Source organism: Brachyhypopomus gauderio, chromosome 7 (genome assembly GCF_052324685.1).
Source record: "Brachyhypopomus gauderio isolate BG-103 chromosome 7, BGAUD_0.2, whole genome shotgun sequence".
In the NCBI taxonomy this organism is placed as follows: domain Eukaryota; kingdom Metazoa; phylum Chordata; class Actinopteri; order Gymnotiformes; family Hypopomidae; genus Brachyhypopomus; species Brachyhypopomus gauderio.
This window is the reverse complement of record NC_135217.1, coordinates 17,447,720-17,464,800: the sequence shown is the minus strand read 5'-3', so window position 1 is coordinate 17,464,800 and position 17,081 is coordinate 17,447,720. Positions and strand designations below refer to the sequence as shown.

Here is a 17,081-nt window from a genome sequence, read left to right as displayed (position 1 = left end):
CGGCTTCACCACACACATAAGAGCTGGGGAGGAGCACACACACACACACACACACACACACACACACAGGTACTGACGCAGAGGGTTTGTGACGTGTTAAACACAGAGTGTTGGCTAGAACCAGTCCAGGGCACACTCTCATCTCCTAATTAGGCCCAGAAATCCAGAGTGTTGCCAGCTCAGAGCAGGACGGCGGAGTAATTCATCATGTGCTCTCCACCTCCCAGTGTGCGCTGACATTTGGTTTGGGGAGTGACCGTAAGGGACCCGTCAGCCTGTACGCGTTCGACTTCAGTGGAGCTTTAAGGGCAAGAACACGCTGCAGTACTGTAGCAGAACCTTCGCCATTACGATGCCGTCGATCCGACAGCCAAAACAGCGGCACATCTATTACAGCTGTTAGTTTCCCAGCCAGGCTTCTAACCAATATCCAAAATCTGGTATTCGATCCAAACAATATCACCTGTCCAGACTTGTCAAGAACACAGAGCTTTACAATCTAGACGGGCCTGTTTGTATTCTGTGTGCACAAGTGTAAAAGTGTGCTGCGTGTATGTGTTTCTGTGAGTGTGAGTGTGTTGTGTGAGCGTCTGGAAGTGTGTGTGTTTACCTCCAGGCATGACCGTGCCCACGTCCTGCACCGTCAGCACAGAGAGACGCTCCTCCGAGTCCACGCGGATCACACCGTGACTCAGGCCCTGCATGGACAGAACTCCTCGTCCGGGTGGCTGGTTGCTGTCATCTGTGGGCCTGAGTCAAGCACAAACCATCAGAACCATCAGCTGCCTGTGCTCTCAGAAACAAACGCTGGAATAAACCCTGTGGAGTCCACATTCTAGAATAAACCCTGTGGAGTCCACATTCTAGAATGAACCCTGTGGAGTCCACATTCTAGAATAAACATTGTGGAGACCAAATTCTAGAATAAACCCTGTGGAGTCCAAATTCTAGAATAAACCCTGTGGAGTCCAAATTCTAGAATAAACCCAGTGGAGTCCACATTCTAGAATAAACCCAGTGGAGTCCACATTCTAGAATAAACCCAGTGGAGTCCACATTCTAGAATAAACCCTGTGGAGTCCACATTCTAGAATAAACCCTGTGGAGTCCACATTCTAGAATAAACCCAGTGGAGTCCACATTCTAGAATAAACCTTGTGGAGACCAAATTCTAGAATGTGGAGTCCTGTGGAGTCCAAATTCTAGAATAAACCCAGTGGAGTCCAAATTCTAGAATAAAGACTGTGGAGTCCATATTCTGGAATATACCCACAGCAGTCTATTTTCTGGAGTAAACTGTCTAGAATACACATTCTAGACAGAATTTTGTTTTCGGAAACAAAACCCTCTGGAATCTACATTGTGGAATAAACCTTCAGGAGTCTGCATTCTGGAATAAACCCTCTTGATTACATATTCTAGAACAAACCCTTCTAGGATCTTCATTCTAGAACAAAACCCTCTGGAGAAAACATCCTGGAATAAGCCCTGAAACCCAGAACATACCAATCAACTTTGATTGTGTGCCAAAGTTGTGTGTGGCCAAAGTTGGAATGACAGCAGAGGTTTCGTATCATAGGAGGGGTCTACAATGAAGCTGAGTGAGCCTGAGAAAGAGTGTGTCAGTGAATATTAACTCAAAGAACATTAAAAACATGCTTCCCTGGCACTTGTGCTTAATGGTGTGTGAGAGTAGATGTGTGTCTGTGTGTGTGAGCACGTGTTTGGGTGTGCATACACACGTGTGTCTGTGTGTGAGCGTGTGTGTGTTTGTGAGAGAAACACTCAGGGGTCATTACTGGACTGTTCTTTACATCTGTGAATTACAAATTAAATGATGTCATTGCTTAAAAGTTATTTATCAACGTCTGCGTCTGGCACAGCCGCTCTCTGCTAGACGAGGCGTTTCTCGTCTTCACATGGAACACAGTCGTGAAGTCTTTGTTGTATTTTTATTCACTTAACTACTTTAGCTGTTGTTCATCCAAAAACTCTCAAACACTAAAAACTTTGTGTTGCATGAAAGGACACCAGCCAGCAGAAATGACCAGACACTAAACCGAGAGAAGGAAAAACCAGATGCTGCCTTCGCCATGGTCACTCGATAGATACGCCAGACCTCTCCTGAACCATAATTAAAGGAGCCTAAGAAAATATTATTTTCTTGTAAAAGGTTTTGGAAACTACATTAAATGCGGACTGAGCCAGGGCTCTTTTAGCCTATAAGAGCTTGCAGGCGCTCCTAATTCTTTAGGAAGGCAAGAAGAGCCGTTCTAAAGATGATTTAAGAAGGAGAGCGCAACGAGCCCAGAGTCACTGCACACATGCAGCACAGTCACTCGTGGAAGGATTGGTTCTGGTTGACTGAAGCAATATGAGTGTGGTCAACAAATCTAATGAAACATGTGAAAACGGTGTCAAAATGAATGACTGGGCTGGAGTCAAGGGCAGTGGAGAGTGTGAGTGGAAAGAAAAGGTCTAGATGGAGGTGTGTGTGTGTGTGTGTGTGTGTGTGTGTGTGTGTGTGTGTGTGTGTGTGTGTGTGTGTGTGTGTGTGTGTGTGTGCATTACAGACCTCCTGATAGCCACAGTGAGGGCTTCTGGGGAACTGGCACACGGGCAAATCACCTCCGGCTTCAGACCCTTACTCTGGAAGACATTCAGGAACGCGTCACATGATGAGATAGACCCTGGAGAGAGAGAGAGAGAGAGAGAGAGAGAGAGAGAGAGAGAGAGAGAGAGAGAGAGAGAGAGACGATAAGAGAGGGTGGAGCAATTATTTCTCATTTCCACCTAATTAATATCATTTGAATTCTGGAGCATACTCCAAGCTTGATCATAACAGTGCCAAAAGTGATATGTGAACAGTCCTTGGTCACACACATCGACATTTCAGCAGCAAGCACATTCACGCCTACTCACACGTAGAGCTATCAGAGCACCTGACTGAGCATTTATGAGACGTGTGTGTGTGTGTGTGTGTGTGTGTGTGTGTGTGTGTGTGTGTGTGTGTGTGCATGTGTGCATGCTTCTCCTTCAACTCTTCAGCACACACACTGGCTTCAAGCATCAGATATAAAGATATAAATACACAGACACACACATACACACACAAATGAACACATACTGCTATGATCATTAAAGCTTTTGAAAGGAGCATTTGACACATTGAAGCAGCTGTCCAATCACAAAAGTGAGAAGGGGAGGGACAGAGACATATAGGGACACAAACAGAGAGAGAGAGAGAGAGAGAGAGAGAGAGGAGAGAGAGAGAGAGAGAGAGAGAGAGAGAGAGAGAGAGAGAGAGAGAGTAACTCACATGGATTGGAGCCATCGGCCACCACCAGCATGCGTAGTGAACTCAGGTTGATGTCTCTCTGGTCTCTGTGGGCCACCAGTGCCCAGTGCATGTCTCTACTCTTCACACACGCCACTTTAGCTGTGTACACACACACACACACACACACGAAATACATTGGACATCAACAGAAGACCTCATCTGGGCACTGTCTTGAGAAGCTGTGTGCTGTGTGTTGTTGTGGGGGGGCAGACCTTTGTACTGACACACTTTCTGGATCCAGGAGAGCGGGTTGACCTTCATCAGCGAGTAGGGAATGCTGATTACGTGCATCATGTTCATTACGCTCTGGACACACACACACACACACACACACAAATCAGTGTTTCTCTGCAAGGTTGCATGGTGTGTAGTAGGCAGGAGATGAATGAGGAGTCTACCGTCAGGATGCCGTGCCACAAACCCACGTCCTTCTTAAAGTCCAACACATTCACTATGGTCTCGGCTGAAGAGCAAAGAGACAGAGGGAGAGAGGAAAAGAGAGAGGGAGTGAGAGAGAGGGAGAAAGAGGGAGAGAGGAAAAGAGAGAGGGAGTGAGAGAGGGAGAAAGAGGGAGAGAGGAAAAGAAAATCACACTGATTATGGCTATGACAATTTACATACACTAGTAGTTTACAAATATACTGTGTGTGTGTGTGTGTGTGTGTGTGTGTGTGTGTGTGTGTGTGTGTGTGTGTGTGTGTGTGTGTGTGTGTGTGTGTGTGTGCGTGCGTGTACCTACCCTCAGTGTATCCACAGGACTGTGTGAGCGACTGGCAGTGTGTGAGAAGCGCGATCCTCATCACCGTCACCCCCAACACACTTCCATCCTTACAGGTCTTATACTGCACACACACACACACACACACACACACACAAACACACACACACACACACACACACACACACACACACACCACGGCATACGAGATCAGCTCGCCGTCACACACATGCACGTGTATACAAAAGGGGGGGTGGGTTTGGAATCCGTCGGGCCACACCGGCCCGCTTACCTCGATATAGGCAGTGTCGTTGTTTGCGTCTTTGATGTGGGGGAACCAATCGCGTGGCGGTTTGGAGAGGTGTTTGGACTCAGTGACGAACCACAGCAGCTTCGGCCAACCTGTGGGGCAAAACGAGAAAACACGCATCAGGATTGGTGCTTAATCCCACACTGGTTTAGCTCCACCCCTCCACAACGGGCTACAATGACCAATCAGATGATGTCATCAACCTCACTGGGTTCAACCTGCTGTGTCTTCCTCTTCCTCGTCCTCTTCCTCGTCTCTCTGTGTAACTAAACGCCCGCTCTGTGCCGTTTATTATCAGCACCTCGTCATTATCATGAAGCCATTACGTTTGCAAATGCTATTTATAGTTCCTCTCTATTTAAATCTCCTCGCATCAGGAAAAAAGGTGGGCAGACATCCTGGCTTACCACCCCTCCACGATAGACACACACACACACAAACACACACACACACACACACACCTTCATGCGTTCCTTTGCCACTCCAAAACACTCCCACACACTATAGCCTCCCTACCCGCACACACAGCCCTCACCTTTGAACTGGGGTATTTCCCCCGTGGGTCCCTTGGGCAGGCCCTTATGGCAGGCATCACTGGTCAGCGCCACGGTCACCCCACAGCTCCCCAGGAGGAAGCCGATCTGCTGGCTGCCAGCGTCCTGCGAGGGCCGGGGCAGAGAGGAGGAGACACACCACGCTTAGAGCCGCCTCCCCACACACACACCAACAAACATCCATCACCGTGGGCCAGGGTCAGGAGTTGTGGGAGACCGCAGGCCCCTTCTGACATTCAACTAAGGGCTCCCTCCACCAAAACAGCATGCAAACCAATTTGTACCTGTGTGTGTGTGTGTGTGTGTGTGTGTGTACATGTTTTTAAAACACACCCGTGGAACTACTCTATCATTTCTCTCTCTTTAATTTTCCCCGACTGTGACGTTATCTTCCGAGGCACAAGTGCAACAGCTCCAGCTGCCTCTCAGCTGGACGGCAGACGGCGGATTTAGTGGATTCCAGGAGGAGGCGCGGGTAAAGGAGGCCAGCGAGTGTCCTGCCAGCACTGAGATCCCTTTCCTGGAATTCCTGACCTGATGAAGGACCGGAGTGTCTTGCCAAAGGCCTGAGATACTTCACCCACACCGACACCACCCGCCCCCACCCGCCCGCTGACACACAGCTCAGGAGAGGAGAGACTTCACGTTTAGGCTGACGTTCGACAGAGGCAGCGTGAATCAAACCCAGACGGGGGCGGCTGTGATATCTGCAACACGTGGCACAGAAAGTTTCCATGAGGCCTTCCTAATTCTCCACATCAGAACGACACAGAGACGTTCGGGTTTGTCTGTCGCCTTGGCTTAGGAAACCGGGGTGCTGAAGAGCAGGATGCGGGGGGCGGAGCTGGGGGCGGTGCTGGGGGGAGAGGGGAGGGGCTAAGAGGTGCAGGTTGCAGCTCGTCAGGGCCCAATTTAAATAAAGAAATAAACAGACTCCGTATCAAATGAAACCCTCCCTTCCAGCTGCCAAACCCGGTGCAGCTTTCCAAAGGTGGCGGTGGCGGAACAAGCGGGCACGGCCGGTGTGGGTCCGGTCAGCTCCTCACCTTCCTGGTGAGCGGCACCTCGATGGGCACGGGCACCACCTCGGCCAGGAGACAGCCGTAGAAGGCCACCATGAAAGCGGCGGGGGTCGTTGTTGGGGAAGACGAGCGCCACCTGCTCCGCCAGAGAGAGAGAGAGAGAGAGAGAGAGAGAGAGAAAGAGAGAGAGAGAGAGAGAGAATGAAAGAAAGAAAAAGAAAAGACGTCAGATCCTACACGAGGCCAAACACTGGCGCAGCGCTCACATGAGACATCCACGAGACTCCACGCCATCAGGAAGCTAAAATCTACTAACACACCATGAACGGGGATCAAAGGTTGAGGGTGCATTCAGCGGTGAGAAGAAGCAGCGTCAGCACCAGGGGCTGAGGCTTTCACAACGCTTCATTTTGAGCTCATAAACGTGCGTTAATCATGGCCGGGAGAGGCGGGGGGGGGGGGGGACTCACCCGGTCCCCTGGCCGCACCATGGGTTCCTGCTTCGTCCCCAGTTTGTGGAGGATGTTGAAGGACACTTTAATGCTCCTCGACCACAGTTTACCTGCCGCACACGACACACAGATGCATTACGTCCCCAACAAAAGGCCACGGCAGCAGCAGAGAGTGTCTCGGCCCCCCCCTGCACATGGCCTCTTACACCCAGCACGTCTGTGACTCAGAATGAATCAATCCAAGTGGAATCACAAACACACAACATATAAACACCACATCCTGGTTTGAGTTCAAAGCACTCAAAGCACTTCAGAGAGCGTCGACGTGTGTGTGTGTGTGTGTGTGTGTGTGTGTGTGTGTGTGTGTGTGTGTGTGTGTGTGTGTGTGTGTGTGTGTGTGAGTGAGAGAGAGAGAGAGAGAGAGAGAGAGAGAGAGAGAGAGATGGGGAAAGAGGCGCAACAAATTTCAGTTACCTTTCAATTTACATATCATTTGCATGCCATCCATCACATGACCTAGCTGAGTGTTGTGAGTGTCAGAAAACGGCCATAACACAGAGCACTGTCATTGAGAACCATCCCCCCCCCCACCCACAGCGTGCTGGAGGCCGTCGCTCTCCCACGGCTCCCTGGGCTCGCTGTGAAGGTAATTACTCTTCTGATTCTGAATGTGGGCTGAAATGAAGGAGACAACAGGAGGGGAGAGGAAGAGGAGGAAGAGGAGGATGTGGAGGTGGGGAGCGTCACTCAAACAGGCGGCCAGATTCTATTTTGAGGGTGGAGGCTTGGCCCCCGTACTCCGCCCGTGGCCGGATCAGTATGCGGGAGGTGTGAGCTGCTGCTCCCCCCCTCCACCCCCCGCCGAGCCATCTCACAGCTCGGCAGGAAGCCGCACGGTCCTGCACGCTCACGCCCCCGCACACCCCGCACGCCCCGCACACGTGTGACTCAGACCCAACCCCCCGACTGCACAAGGGCAGTGAGGACAGACGTGATGTGGTCAGGCCTGGCTGGGCTGAGCCTGGGATGTGTGTCGTTCATGTGTGTGTGTGTGTGTGTGTGTGTGTGTATGTGTGTGTGTGTGTGTGTGTGTGTGTGTGTGTGTGTGTGTGTGTGTGAGTGTGTGAGTGTGTGAGTGTGTGAGTGTGTGTGTGTGTGAGAGAGAGAGAGAGAGAGAGAGAGAGAGAGAGAGAGAGGGCCCAAAATTGGGACGGCTCTCAGTCCGCCGGAGAAACAGAGAGAAAATTACCCAACTATTCAGAGAGAGGAGAGAGAGCAGTCCACTGCAAAAGTCATCACACACACACACACACACACACACACACGGCAACACCACAAGCCCAACGTCACACCTCTCACCGAGTCACTGCGGGCAGGATCCCAGCTGATACTTACACCTCACATATGCATACATGTGTACACACACACACACACACACACACACACACACACACACACACACACACACACACACACACACACACAGTCACAGACCAATACCAACAAAATACACACACACTCTCCGAGCCATCCATTTATACAAGTCCTTTAAAACCTTTCAGGTAAATGTTTAGACTTAGCTAAATAATTATATGACAAGTAAATCAGTAGGAGACATGAAGATTATTAACTAGTAAAATATGGAGGGCAAACACCACGCGTTAAGCAGTGCGGTGTAAAAGGGGGCGGGGCTGTTTACCGTAAGTGAGGACGTAGAGCGGTTTGCCGTTGGTGTCCATGGTGGTCAGGCAGGGGGCTTTGGGCGAGATGGTGCCCCAGCGCTGCAGAGCCGCCTCCAGCGACGGAGGCCAGTTGGTCACCACCCCCAGCTGCTCCCCACGCATGGTAATCATCTGGGCCCCCTCCGGCCTGGGCTGGTTGGGGTCGGGCTGCTGGACTGCACCGGGCCACGTTGAGGGGAAGTGGAGTTTGTTATTACGCGGGGGGGTTGTGGTGGGGTTGTGGTGGTTCTGGTGGTATTTTGGTGGAGGTGAGGTGGGTTCCAGGGGTGGGGAACCATGTTACCTTCTAAGAGCTCCTCAAAGTCGTCTACAAAGAACTCGCGCAGGGGCGGCCGGCGAGGCTGTTTGAGGGTGTTCACCAGCTGCTGGATCTTAGCAGAGACTCGACTGCTGACCGGGACGCCTGAACACACACACACACACACACACACACACACACACACACACACACACACACACACACACACACACACACACTTTAATGCACATGTACATGCACTTAAGACACTGCCAGACCTTAAATTCATACAAACAAGCACTCAATCTCTCCCACAGACATTGATCTGCAGAAACACCTGAACGGATGTAACCAACCGGGTCATTCAGGGTTGAAGGCCAGTCGGAGCAGCTAGGCAGGTCCAGACGACCCCCCCACCCCCCTCCCGCTTTCATTTACTTATTGTCTCCTCTCTGAGTTTTCATGTCCAAACAAATTCTATGCAGGTCCAGTTCTATGAAGGTTATTGATTAATGCTTCTGACAAATGCACTTGGGGGAAGGGGAGTGTCTCCGGGGAGCAAATTAAATTGTCATAAAAAGAGGGAGATCAATGCTCTCAATCATGGCCTAATCTCGGAGGATCCATCACTACAAATACTCATAGAGAGAACTCGGGCAGGGAGAACTGTCCACCCAGGGGTCGGCACAAAGGCGGCCCACAAACACACGACATGCAGAACCAGCTCAGGAGCGCACACACATTCGCTAGCGTTTCTGTTCTCAGCAGAGCTACTAGCACTGAGGAAGTGTTGGCTGGTTCCAGAAAACGCTAAATGTTTACAGCACCCTCACCAGGTAGGGACAGATGTTTCTGCATACACCCACCCGCGCACACGCACACGCACACACACACACACACACACACACACACACACACACACACACACACACACACACACACACACACACACACACACACACACACACACACACACCCTGCGCTCTCACCATCTCCAGTCTCCATGAGCTCGGCGTTGCCGTACTTGGGCGCGGTCCGAGGCACAGTGGACACCTGTGGCCGCTCCACCGGTGTTGAGTGCTCGGAGGTGTAGGTGGTGACATCGGGCGGTGCCGAGTGGTTCTCTGGATGCGGAGGAAGTAGACGCTCAGAACACTGGCACAGTGTGGACACCGTGGACACTGGCAGAGTGTGGACAGGGCAGAGGACGGGGGGGGGGCTGACGTCTTCAGAAACGTGTCCAAGAACAGATGGATGGATGAGAGATGAAGGACACGGAGGACAGCAGTTTCCTGCTCTCTGTAATTACAGGCCCCTTTACTTCCACTCTGGTACACCTCTGGGCTTCATTTTCTCTCTCTTTCTCTCTCTGATTGTAAATTCCACCCTATTATTCACCCCCCACTCCTCCCAGACCCCAGCCAGGCATTAAAGTGACTCCCCCAGTCTTGATGTTTCTATCTCATCAGAGCCCAGGGCTGTGGCCGACACACGGCCGGCACCATTACCATGCCAGCAGCGTCTGCAGGTGACTCACAGCCCATAAACCCAAAGCATTTCCCTCACCCTGACTTCCATTCTTTCTTGCCCAGGATGTAATGTTTCATTTTGTTGTGCTGTGGGGGCGAGGGGGGGGGGTGTTGTGGATCTAAGAGATCGTAAACTGCCGTGGGTTTGACTACCGGTTCACATGCTCAGTTTGGTGCCAAATGTGGGCCGGTTTGCGATTCCGGACTTTCAAAGATGTGCGAATGTGACCGATAAAGCCCAGTGTAGGCCTGCTGCCTGCGTTCTAAAGCGTTCGGACCGGTCCGGGGTGACCCGGAGCGCCGTGTCCAGCCAGATCAGTGGCAAACGGACAGAGACGCTCCTGTTGGACTGGGCCTACTCAGGTTCCATTACATAAGGAGGAACCAAAATCACGTTACGTCTTATTTGATATGCTGACATCATAACTTAATATAGAAGCTTATTGCAGTGCTGTGTTTTGTGTAACGCAGAACTGCTGTGGTGTGGCTTTAAGTGAATTTACAGTCAAGTGTGGCCTGATTCGATCAATGGTTGTGTAATTTTGTTCAGCAATTCTGCAACTGTATTTCTCTATTTGGATTAAATCTTTGACAAAAACACATGTGTTAGTCATACACCTCAGAGGACTGAGGTCTGCTGCAAGCTACGGGCTGTGGGCAGTGAGAGAGAGAGACAGTTAGACAGACAGGCAGAGAGAGAGAGACAGACTGGGAAGAGAGGGCGTGTTTTATTAAAATAGACTCGGCCAGACCCGAAGGAAAGTTCTGATTGAGAGGGCGATTGAGACACAGGGACCTCCCCCACTAGTGGGGCTTCTGTTAGCCCCGCCCCTACACCCAGCCACTCCCACTCCTCAACCCGACGCCAGTCTGTGGCCACACGTCCCACACCATCCCACTCCAGAGCCCCGCCTCCTCCCTGCCTCACCACTCCCATGCCCCTCCCACTAAATGTACACTCCTTCCTCCCTGTGGCCCCTCCCCCAACCCCATCAACAGGCATGAATGTCACAGGAAACACCCAGGAGCCTCTTTACTTACGTAACACGCTAATAATAACCCAGTGACTATGTTCGCTCGCCAACACTCCCTCTGTGTGTCTCTCTCTCTCTCTCTCTCTCTCTCTCTCTCTCTCTCTCTCTCTCTCTCTCTCTCTGTTTCTCTCTCCGTCTCTCTTAGCCGATAATGAGTTCCCACCAAGCCCAGAGGAGTTCACAGGAGCTGGGAATGACTGCAAGAGGGTCTCAGCTTCGAGGTGGAGTGGTATCGATGCTTGTGAGAGGGATCGGCCGCGCCTGGGGCTACATGGGACGTGTCTCGCACCGGACGGGGCAAAACTACGGGACAGAGTATCTGACTGACATTCAGTGACGGCACTCTGAACCTACGACACTTACGTCAGCCTGTGGAATAAAACTTTCCATGAGACAGAAAATTACATTTTCCATTTATATTTCTACAAACAGCAACATATGTAAGTCATTACTTCAAAAGGAATTAGTCATTTTCAAGTACATCACAACATTTAACAATCAACAGTACGTGTGACATGTAGGTTAGCGAAAAATGAGAAAATGAAGAAACATGACAGGAACAGTAAATTTGGAGCGCCAGAGCAGAGACACACACACACGAAGCTACAAGCAAGATCAAAAACGAACGTGCAGACACACTGACAACACTGACAAAGCATCTAAAAGCAGACGCAAGACCGAAATAATCACGCGCACTGCGCTTCGTGACCGCCGCAAAACAAAACACCGAAACATTCTGGAAACACACAAAGTACACCACTGTAGACAAGTTCTGTATCTCAGGAAACCATAAACAGATACAGAGGCCTAGCATGCCCATCACAGGCTCCTCACACTTCTCACACAGCTGATCAAACACACACACACACACACACACACACACACACACACACACACACACACACACACACAAGCCTACACTTGTGTATTGAGAGGCCTGTGGTCCTGCGTACACACCAAGGACCGTACATGGGAAACAGTGACGCTGAGATGGTCTGGATGAAGAAGGATGCAGGGTGAATGGAGGTGGGCGGAGTGTTTTCAGAGGGGGAGAGGCATGGAGGAGGGCGGGGGCGGGGCATACTGACCATCCGACTCCAAGGGAGGCGGCCAGAGGAGGTCTGAGCCGAACTCGCAGGAGCGCCGCAGCGAGTTGCCGTTCTCCGCGACGCCGAGCATAGTTTTCCGCTTCAACGAGAGGTGAGCAATAGGTCCTGGATGTGGAGGAGGAGGAGGAAGAGGAGGAGGAGGAAGGGGAGAGAACCAGAACCAGATGAGCCATCGACCACAGGCATGGCCGGCAAAGGCAGATGTCCAGAGCAGCGACTGCCGCACCCCCTGCAGAGCACAGCCGGTCCAAGAAGGCCTGGACCCATGAAGGGTGTGGGACGGGACACACGGAGGGGACACGGGGGGGACGGGTCCGTATACACGCACTTGGTCTCCCCGTTTACAGTTCCAGGTCTTTCGCACCAGATAGAGGCGTGGTGTGGTCAGCATGGCGTCCAGGTGAGTCGGGCCCGTGTCTCGGTGAGACACACGCCTCACTGAAGACCAGACGTGTTAAACGCTAGCCGCCCCGGTACTGACGCTAACCGAGATGCGGGCGCACGGCCCCACGCCACAAGCCCCACGGAGCTCCTCGCCTGGCCGTCTGCTTTTAGATGGCGTCACGACAAAATTGTGAGAGGACACAAAGACAGGAGAGAGGAGAACACAAAAATAGACAGCAGACAAGGAAGAGAAAAGACGATCACAAAAGGAATCCCAAAAAGTCCTGGGAGAGAATCAGAGCGGAGAGAGAGAAGAAGAGACGAAAGGAGAAAGGCTGCACAACAGAGGAGAGAGGGAGAGAGAAGGAGGGAGGGAGAGAGAAGGAGGGAGGGAGAGAGAGGTGAGTGAGGCACAGAGGGAGAGAGGAAGGACTCGATCTGTCTAGACTTTAAACTTGACCATGCTCTCCCACATCACACGGCTAACAGCATCGCTGCTCCGTTCAGCGGCGAGACCCAGAACAGCAGGTTCCTGCAGTGGAGGCTCTTCCGAACCTCGGCGGGTCCACCAGTGGTTTTGGGCTGGGGTCTGAGAGGGAGTAGTGGTAAAAGACCTGTCCGTTTCTTGCGGTGCCGTGTGTTTACGTTTCAGGCGGGCCGCCCCGTCTGAGCTACGTCTCTTGGTCTCTGCCTGCCTACATGTGTCTATCATCACATCTGGAGCGCTCCAGCCAAACACAGCTGGACGGGCGGAGCCAAACACAGCCGGATGGGCGGAGCCAAGTAGCTGGACAGAGATGAAGCTCAGAGAGGCAAATGTAACGTCTGTAAGCGAAAGAGACTGCGGCGGGTTACTGACGCAGACTACACACAGACATGGGGGGGAGAGAGGGAGGGGTGGAAAGGGAGAGAGAGGGAAAGGAAGAGATAGTGAGGCCGACAGAGGGCTGGAGAGGCAGAAAGAGGGAAAAGGACAAGACACCATCCGCAGACGAGACAGACAGACGCAGCCGAGTTCAGCACAGCGGGTGGAGGAAGTGACGTAGCAGCAGCGTTAGGGGGGCGGAGGCCGGGTGGGGGTTACCTGGCTTGCCCACGTGCGCCTGGGCCAGGACGTCGGCCAGACGGCTGGCGGCCCCGCTGCCGCCGCTCTGCGTGGACGAGGACGAGGACGAGGTGGTGGAGCCGTGGTGGACGGCGCGGCTGATCCAGTGGTCCATACCCACGCTGCCCTGGCTGGACGTGGGCGTGCCCTCCCCCGGGCCGCCCTCCTCCTCCGAGCCCGACGAGGTGTCTGTGAGGGGGGGCAGGGACGAGAGCGGGGAGAGGCCTAGTGAGAGTCACTCACACCCACTCGACACTCAGCCCAGAAGGTGGAGCGCGTGGCGCAGGTATGGGGGCGGGAGGGGGGGAGGAGTTGAGACTCACCTGGAGGAGTGTAGGCGTCCATGGAGGTCTGCACCACCAGGGAGCGACGCTTAGAGGGCATGGGCACCGCCACCTTCCGCTCCTTGTGCTTGGCCAGCGCCGCCTGGACGGCCTCGGTGTGGACGTCTGCAGGGACACGGGGACGGGGGGGGGGGGGGGGGAGGACAGGGGGGTTTAGGCGACAACACGGCACCCTCAGCCTGACAGCCTGACAGCTGACACACAGGGGCCCAGGCACCAAGCACCACCCCCAGCCCTTATGCACACAGGACTCTTTGACGCATTCCATGTGTGGTTTTGTGTGTGTGTGTGTGTGTGTGTGTGTGCACGCCTGGGTGTGTGTGCACGTAGGAGCTGACAGAATAGTTGACAATACCCTGCACCCACTGCCATGTGTATTGCCAGGAAAGTGCCACGGTTGCTCACACTGCCACAGTCATGCTCTCTAATGATCCAAGCTGTTATTGGGACGACGCTACAGGCCGGCTAACTCCTCGCTCCCACCCACACGTACAGGCCAATTTACAGCAGCAGGCGCATACAGAGGCACAACTAAATATTACAGCTGCAACATGATTGCATATTTCCCTTCACTGATCATTTCAACAGATGAAAGACTGTAAATTTGAAACACATAAGCACACAGCGCCTGAACGTAAGCCTTGCTGATCCGTTCAGCCTCAGAGCTGACAGGCGTGGACTCCTGAGTCTGTGCCGAGGCTGGTAAATTTTGGTCGAGCAATTATTTTGGAACGTTTCCGTGGCATGATGGCTGAGGATAAACATGTCAAAAAGTCCCAGTGTTTTTCCAGTTTAAATGTTTCTAAAGTTAATTGGCAGTAACAGAGCAAATTCTGGATATAATCATTGTTTTTTGTTTGGAGGAGGGTGGGGGGAGGGGGTATGTGGTATGTGGCACCATCCAAACTGGGTCTTCAAACCTGGGGAGTCTGCTCAGCAGCACGCCAACTCGGGTCTTCTGTGAACCAGCACTCTGGCATTATGGGAGTCAGTAGAAACTGAATGCAGAGAGGACACTTTTCCTGGCACGGTTTTCAGTGGTCAGTGGTGGTTAGGGATATTTTTTGGGGGGGGTTTCATGACCGTCAGCCATTGGGACACCCGCACAGCCAGAAGAGGCATCAGGATGGCCTCAAACCCCCAAAACCCAAAACAGCTGCCCTGGCCAGCCCCAGACCCTCACCCTCCGCACCACAGCCAACCCAGTGCCTTTCCTGTGCAGTGAGGGATTCCCACCTCCAATTCTGGAACAAACAAACGTTCATGCCAGAGCCTGAGACAAGCTGGTCTGCATGAAACATGGCGTGCGCTACTGGGTGTGACGGTTTACACAGTGCCGAATTATTGAGATAATGCAAAAAAAAATGTTAGTATACGTAAATAAATGTTTCAAAGAAACATAAGAAAAAAATGTTCCTAATATGCATAATATGGGTAAAGAACGCCTAAAGAAAGCCTAATTTCATTGTTCTTTTCATAAGGCATAGTACAGTAATTTTGAAAATGGCTTAAGAAACATCAACAGATGCAGTGACAACAGTGACAAAAGCTGGTTATGACTCACTTTATCCTTCAAGCAGCTGCACGTTTAACAATATTTGCACTTCGAAACCCCAGAAAACCGTAATTATCGCACCTTCATGTAAAGTAGCGTACTGCCACACAAGAATCAACGCTGAACCTTGATTTTTCATGATTTGAATATCTGAACTATAAAATAAAGCACCATCATTTTGATGAGTGGCAGAAAATGAAAGCTGACAGACAAGCTATCAGGAGTCTGAATCAACCCGCCTGCAAAATACCTCCAGCTTTTCTCACACACACACACACACACACACACACACACACACACACACACACACACACACACACACACACACACACACACACACACACACACACACCATACTGCAAGGCAGATAAAGCACAAAGCTCTTCTAGGCCATGAGACACTTCAAGCAGAGATCCAATCGGCAGGTCCGGTTCGCTGACACATCAATTGCCATATTTGCTCTGAGGGAGGAGGTTAGCCGCATGTCAATCAAGCCAGACCCTGAGATAAGAGAGTGTGGCAGTGTCAGCGCGCAGGCTGTGGACCAGGTCCCGGCCCAGAACCGAGAGCAGCTCAGAAACTAAAAAGCCTGCATGAAGGAGATAATGTGGTGAGTTGTTAACGTGTGCACTGGTAAACACTCGTGAGGGCTTCCTCAGCCCCTCACGCTACAGGCTAACACGCTAACATGCTAACACGCTAACGTATGTTAGTTACAGACGCTCATTTCGCCGATGAGCGCAGGGCAACGCATGGGAAGAGGTGAGGTTGCAGTAGGGTTCCTACACGCGACCTACGGGGTCCTGGCCCACGGGGCCCTGGCCTACGGGGCCCTGGCCTACGAGGTCCTGGCCTACGAGGTCCTGGCCTACGAGGTCCTGGCCTACGGGGTCCTGGCCTACGGGGTCCTGGCCTACGAGGTCCTGGCCTACGGGGCCCTGGCCTACGGGGTCCTGGCCTACGGGGCCCTGGCCTACGGGGCCCTGGCCTACAGGGTCCTGGCCCACGGGGCCCTGGCCTACGGGGTCCTGGCCTACGGGGTCCTGGCACCGCCACCTCACCTGATCTGTAGCGCTCATCCCGGGTGCCAGAGGAGCGTCTGCGGTGGTATCGGGAGGCAGAAGAAGGGCCCATGGGTGGTCTGCGGTCATGTATCATGGATGCCTCCAGTCCTGAAAGAGAGAGAGAGAGAGAGAGAGAGAGAGAGAGAGAGAGAGAGAATGAAGGAGGATTATGCAACCCAGCAAGGACCACTGCAGGCCTATTCTTATTACTCATTCATCTTGCACATGGCTGCCTTTGGCCCTTCCTCACATACACACACACACACACACACACACACACACACACACACACACACACACACACACACACACACACACACACACACACACACACACACACACACACACACACACACACACACACACACACACACACAGGGCGTGGGGGAATGGCCCAGACGCCCGAGGTATGCACTACCTCTGCCAGCCCTTCTCTCTTCTGCTCACCTGCCTTCCCTATTTGCATTTCCAATTTCCGACCATCCAGTCGTTTTTCCTCCTCTTATTTCATCTGTCCCCCCCCTTCTCTCTTTCTCTCCGACTGATTCCCCCCATCCCCACTCGGTCACTTCCACCACTTC

General features: G+C 52.4%; 1 protein-coding gene across 1 annotated transcript in view; it reads right to left on the bottom strand.

Moving 5' to 3' along the window:
- dip2ca (disco-interacting protein 2 homolog Ca) overlaps positions 1-17,081 on the bottom strand; it is a 64,346-nt gene that overhangs the window by 12,371 nt on the left and 34,894 nt on the right. The window contains 19 exon segments of the mRNA XM_077013500.1: positions 5-23; positions 611-750; positions 2,576-2,690; positions 3,320-3,439; positions 3,553-3,646; positions 3,739-3,803; positions 4,080-4,182; positions 4,351-4,460; positions 4,904-5,027; positions 5,969-6,052; positions 6,054-6,080; positions 6,415-6,506; positions 8,096-8,293; positions 8,422-8,541; positions 9,366-9,500; positions 12,028-12,153; positions 13,517-13,762; positions 13,861-13,986; positions 16,498-16,608. Of these exon segments, the coding sequence (XP_076869615.1) occupies positions 5-23; positions 611-750; positions 2,576-2,690; positions 3,320-3,439; positions 3,553-3,646; positions 3,739-3,803; positions 4,080-4,182; positions 4,351-4,460; positions 4,904-5,027; positions 5,969-6,052; positions 6,054-6,080; positions 6,415-6,506; positions 8,096-8,293; positions 8,422-8,541; positions 9,366-9,500; positions 12,028-12,153; positions 13,517-13,762; positions 13,861-13,986; positions 16,498-16,608 (2,155 nt within the window).